Source organism: Ursus maritimus, unplaced genomic scaffold, assembly GCF_017311325.1.
Source record: "Ursus maritimus isolate PB19 unplaced genomic scaffold, ASM1731132v1 scaffold_32, whole genome shotgun sequence".
Lineage (NCBI taxonomy): Eukaryota > Metazoa > Chordata > Mammalia > Carnivora > Ursidae > Ursus > Ursus maritimus.
This window is the reverse complement of record NW_024425786.1, coordinates 1,199,237-1,204,986: the sequence shown is the minus strand read 5'-3', so window position 1 is coordinate 1,204,986 and position 5,750 is coordinate 1,199,237. Positions and strand designations below refer to the sequence as shown.

At 65.2% G+C, this 5,750-nt stretch overlaps 1 protein-coding gene and 1 long non-coding RNA gene across 2 annotated transcripts in view; one reads left to right on the top strand and one right to left on the bottom strand.

Annotated features, from left to right (window-relative positions):
• Nucleotides 1–5,750, top strand: part of MORN1 (MORN repeat containing 1) — a 56,914-nt gene that overhangs the window by 35,158 nt on the left and 16,006 nt on the right. Inside the window, exon 11 of the mRNA XM_040645531.1 lies at nucleotides 5,487–5,641. Coding sequence (XP_040501465.1) covers nucleotides 5,487–5,641 — 155 coding nt within the window. The remainder of the gene's footprint in view (nucleotides 1–5,486; nucleotides 5,642–5,750) is intronic.
• On the bottom strand, nucleotides 2,155–3,824 carry LOC121106394. The gene is made up of 3 exons (XR_005839004.1): nucleotides 2,735–3,824; nucleotides 2,328–2,538; nucleotides 2,155–2,230 (listed from the first exon to the last, which is right to left on the bottom strand). It is a non-coding gene; the product is annotated as an uncharacterized LOC121106394 (long non-coding RNA).

Here is a 5,750-nt window from a genome sequence, read left to right as displayed (position 1 = left end):
ACTTCTGAGTCCACGCACAGCCCGCCACCCCCCCGGCAGTTAGCCGCGCACGGACTCTGTGAGCTCAGCCGCCGCGTCCAGCCCCACATCCCCTGGCCGCTCCTAGGGGCTCCCACTCCCCACCCAGACTGGGGGAGGCTTTCGGGCTGAGCTGTCTCCGGAAGATGAGAAGCACCGACCCTCCTCCTGCCGGGGGGAGGCGCCCTGCGTGGGCAGTGGGCTGCCCGCCTCAGCCCTCTGGGGCTGCTATCCCCGTCCATGTTCTCAGGGGCGGCCCAGTCTCACTCTGGCCCCTGGTACAAACAGCTGGGCTGGGGGAGCTTCTGGAGGTGAGGAGTTGGGGGCCGTCAGAGACAGCTCAGGAAGAACCCCCCCCCATTTGTGCCCCCATCCTCCCGGTTTGCCTGCAGAATCACCTCCTCCTTCGTGTCCCATTTGCGATTCAAGCACAATGGGACTCCGGGAGGGAGTCTGGGAACAGCAGCGTGCCCTCAGTGTAGCAGGAAGCCTCTGGTGGCATTTGGGAAAAGGGGACACCTTAGCCACTAGGGGGGCACAGGACATACACCCCTCTTCAGAAGGACACGCATAGGAGTGGACAGGGCAGTGCCACAGTGCTCAGGTTCGCGTCCTTTGTTTTCCGAGCATCCAGAAAGGTCGTGGGCTGACAGGGACAGTGGCTCTGTGTCGAGTCCATTTTCCACCCTTCAGTAAAGGAAGGGGAAGGCAGGCGTCAGGTTCCTCATCGGGAACAGTCTGTGGCCCGGCGTGAGCCCTGCTGAGCGCAGCCCGAGGGGCGGGGGGTTCCTGGTCCGCACTGCCGGCCCCAGGGCTGGGGGTCCTGAAAGCCTCCCCGGCCAGGCCCGGCCACAAGCTCTCTGCTGGCCTGGTCCTCACACAGGCTCCTTGGGAAACTGTCGAGTTTGAAAGCCTCTGGATAAAACCCTGAACCAAACCGCGCCCCAGGCCTGCAGTCTGGATGTGGCCTTAGGCGCCCCCTGTGAGGACCGTCTGCGTCTGGGCTGGCTCCCTGGGTGCCGGGCACCTCCACCCCGGGAGCGGCCTGCGTGGACGCGGGGGTGGGGGTGGGCAGGGGCAGGGGTGGGGAGCTCCTGGCAGGGGCTCCTGGGGCTGCGCAGGTCCTGCTCCATGGTCGCGTCCAAGAGAACATCTGGGGCCCCGTCAGGCCAGCCCCCCTGGACAAATGGACGGGTGGGCGGGGGGCACGCGGCCTAGACAGAGCCCTTGCTTGGCGACCTGGGCCGTCTGAGAGGGGCCCGAGGGGACCCGCCCTGCCCTGCCCAGCACTGATGCCGCCTGCCCTCCCTCTGGGTCTCGGAGACCCTGGCCCACGAGTCCTGTCCAGGCAGACCGCTGTGCCTTTGGAGGCAGCCGACTCCTCGGCTAGTTGAGCCTGCCCTAAAGACTAATGCGGCGTGTCTGGTCACCTCCACGTGAGGCAGCTCTCGGCCCCTTGGGGCCGATAACATTTTATTTTTTTGATTCACTTAAATGAAGAAAACATTCCAGCCCGTGGCTGGCTCTCTGCCCGGGCCCACGGCGGCCGTGTGACTGTTGAGGCCCGGCCTCCGTGAGGCTTGTTTACTCCGGCGGCCCCTCCGCCTTTGTCTCCATGTCCTACACAGGTGATTAGGGAGTGTAATTGAGTTGGCTGTAAAAAGATAATTAATCGACATTTCCTCCCAGAGAGGTCAAGCGCCGATCTCCCGATCTCCCGATCTCCCGCGCGGGCGCAGCCTCCCGTTCCCAGTCCCCCACCCCCACCCCCACCCCGCCCCCGGAGGCAGCAGTGACCTTTATCTTGCTGATAATTAAAACCGACATGAAGGCTTTGGAAATAACTCCTGAGAACCGGAGTCAGCATCTATGGGTTGGGGCCCTGCCTCGCGGGTTGGCTGGGGGCGGGGGAGTGGCCCCCAGAGTGGCCGGGACCAGGTCCAAGGGCCCCTACAGGGCAAGGCGGAACCCTCACCCAAGAGGGGATGGCGGGACCCTGGCTTCCGGCCGCTGCCTCGGGGCCCACGGCGCCCAGGTGGGGGAGAAGGCTGAGATGGCCCGAGAGTCTGCTAGGCCAAGAGGCAGCAGTCTCAGAGGGGTGGGGGCTCTGGCCGGGAGCGCGGCTGTGGGGGGGGTCGCCGGTGTCTCTGCAGCGTGGTCTGACGTATCCCCTGGGTGTCGCCTGGGCAGGGCAGACAGGATGAGGAAGGGGCTGCGGGGGGTGGGAGGGTGAGGGTGAGCGGTGCACGTGGCCAGCCTGTGGCAGCAAGGTGGGCAGCAGCAGCGGCAGGACCGCCTGGACGTGGTACCTCAACGATGCCCCGGGTCAGGGCGTCAGCAGAGGCTGGAGGGGCCAAGTGTCCAGAGGCTCGGCGAGTGGCAGGTTCCCGAGCTGGGACTAGGTGCCGTGCGTACTGTGGGAGTTTGGCACAGGTAGGGACCTTGAACCGCAGTGAGTCGGTGAGTCGTGTGCTGGGAGTGAGGGCGGGCCCCATGAAGGCGACTGCGGAGAGCCCAGGACTGGGGGAAGCCCAGCCAAGGGAGGGGCAGAATCAGGGCTGTCGCCCATGTTTCTGGTGGAGTGTGCAAGAGTGGGGGTCTGGGGGACCCAGAGCTCCCTCCCTGTCCAGGGGGCAGCACGTGGAGATTCCCGCGAGGAACGGGGGCAGGGAGTGTGACCCCGAGGAGGCTGGAGCTGGGCCAGAGGGGTGCTCACCTCCATGGGCAGTGAGGCGCCCACCCAAGGGGGTGTGGATGGGGCGGCAGCATTGGCTGTGCACCCACGGAGGCAGTGGGGGCGGGGCCGTCAGCGGTGGCCCCTGGTGCCCAGGAGTAGTGCAGGCCCAGGCAAGGTGCACTGATGTTAGGGCTGGGGACACCCAGAGTCTCAGCTCTCCCTGGGACGCTTTGAGCCGACGGGCCTGCTCCCCCGGGGCCGACGGCACCCCAAGCAGATGCAGCTTGAAGTGGATTTTAAACTCCTGCGCAGCCCAGAGAGCCCCGTTCTCTCTCAGGAGCAGCACAGGGTCTGCAGGGCCTCTGCCCGACCTTCTGTGGGCCAGGTGCACGCTCTAGCGGAGGCTTCCTGCCAGGCCGAGACACCGTCCACCCCACAGGCGCCCTGGGCCACAGTCCGCGCGGGCAGGTGACAGGGACGGCAGGCCTGGCCGGTCGGCACAGCTCACAAGCAGAACAGCTAGAAGCTGAGCTACCACGTGGAGGCCACAGGGCCGTGTCCAGGAGGAGGGGCCCACATGCGGGGACCGGGCTTGGCCAGGCTGGGCTGTGCCTCGACCACCAGGGGTGCCCATCCCTGAGAAGGTGGCAGCAGGTCTGGACGTCACATCTGAGAAGTGGGGACGGCGGTGGGCGGTCAGGTGTGCGAGCCCTGTGCGGTCACTGTACTACGTGCAGAAGGGGCCCTCATATGCAGGGAAGGGACCGTGGCGCCCTGAGTCCAGGAGGCCCCAGAGGCCCCCTGGGCCCGAGCAGGCCAAATCTAGAGGACCCCTGCCCTGCACTCAGACACATGGCTGCTTTAGTTTAAGGTCGTTGGCCTTGGGTTCCTCTCAGTTTGAACAAGAAGGGGTCTCTCGTCCTCGGACAATGGATGGCACGGAGGGAAACCTGCACTGGGCGACAGCAGACGTCAAGCCTGTGGCTAGAAGACGTGGTCTTACTGAACCGCTGCTGGCTGTCCCCGTGCCGCCCTGCCCATGGGACCTGCTGAGTTCGCTGACATTTGTGCCACCAGGCAGAGCATAGAGGTCAGCACAGCAGCGCCCTTGGCTCTCCGGGCCTGGCTTGTCCTCACCCAGTGGCTGTCATGGCAGAACCTCTGCTCGGAGAGGCCCGGAGATTTCTGGGAGGATCTGCCTGCCGCTGCTTGGCCCTGAGCTGAGGGAGGTGACGAGCTCCAGGCTGGGTGTGCCCGTCCCCCCGCCACCCCCACCCCGGGAACCGGCATGTTGCTGTCCAAGGCACATCCGGGACGCACTCTTGCGCGGCCACCTGGACAGGGTCTAGGGTACAGAGCCGGGGTCGTTACCGTCCGGAGGCAATCAGCTCCACTCGAGCCCCCTGGAAGCCGTCCGTGCGCTCAGAAATAGAAATTATGCCATCAGCCACGCGGCCCCGTCATTGCCCAGGACATAAATAGCGCGAGGACAGCAGAAGCTAATGGAGAGAAGGGCGTTAGTTAAAGAATGTCCTTGCGGAAGGACAGACTTCACTTTTTATAATGCGCCGTAACGATGAAATGAAGACACCTCTGAGAGAAATAACTCCCTACCTGTGATTTGGAAATACCTCTGGGGCCCATCCGCAGAAGTTGGGCTCCAAGGAAGGGGCCTTAATGCCTACAGCCCCTGGGCCCGTCCAGTGCACGGATGAGAGCCGGCCCGCCACCCACCCCGCCTTCCCCCCCCAGGCCTCCCTGCAGACTCCTTCAGCGGGAGCACGCAGCCTGCTTTGCCTGCTTCCGGCTGTCCCCACAGCCCCATCCAGCCACCTCCCTGAGGTTTGACCACTCCTGCTGGTGGCTTCTCCCTGTCGAGGTGTGAGCGCCGGCCTGACTGGGTCGGTCTGGAGAGCCGGGAGCCCTGCCCCCATGGGATAACCGGTCCTGAGGCATGTGTGCTGGGAGCAGCCCTGGCGACCCTGCACCAACCCTCACAACCCCGTCTCAGCCGCCACCTTCCTGTGCGTGGGACGGAAGGAAGGGACAGCCGGGTGCAGCTCCACCTGCCAGTGGGACGGAGCCTGGGGAGGGGACCGCCGGAAGGAAACGCCCCATCCCCCTTAGACCTTGGGACACCAGGAGGGGGGAGAAAGCCAGCATGGACAGGGTCCACAGTGGGGTTACATGCTGCAAGGCCGAGCCCAGCCCACTGCCATTCTTAGATGCCAGAGGATTCGGGGGTCTCCTGGAGGCTATTGCCCTTCTGGGGGCTGGGGGCTGCCAGCAGCTTCCATGTTCCACACTCGTCACAGATGTGGCCTGATGTCACCTGTAGCATGCAGCCATACAGTAGAAATGTTCTTCTCCAGGCACACCGTGCAGGAGAGGCCCAACCTGGCCCAGCGCAGGGCCTCTGACCTGGGGCCTGTCCAGACCCTGTCCCAGGCACCCAGGACCTTCCCAGCCCCAAAGAATCGGCGTGCTGGGCCCTCACAGTGGGCCCCAAAATACACCCACGTGGAGCCGGCTGTGTACCCCAGGGCCCGCCAGGGAGGGCCAGGACCAAGGTGTGTCATGGGCCAGGCCCTGCCCCGGCCCGGCCACTCACCTGGAGATGGCCACACGGCCAGCAGTCTGGGCAGCAGGGCTTCAGTGCCCCAGGCCCACGTGGCCGCCTGTGGTCCCAGCTCAGCCGCAGAAGCTGCACTTTGGCAAGGCCACGGGAAGGGTTCTCTCCGATCTTTGCTTCGTGCTGCTTCAAAGAGTCTTTCTGTCCTTCGCTTTTCAGGAGAAGCCCCTTCCTCCTCTTCCTGGGGATGCGAGCCCCACGGACCTGAGGACTGCCGGCGCGTGGAACAAGGTTGCGCCCAGTTCTCGGATGTCCGCCTTGGGCCCCCACCACCTGGGTACAGCCCCATCCTCTTCCTCAACGACCTCCGTGAGGTAGGGGCAGGGAGATTCCCCGCTATCACCCCCGCCGTGGCTCAGCCCTCTCGCTGCCCAGGACCGAGGCCAGGGTGCCCAGGAGCCCCTCTGAGGCTCCCCCCCCCCC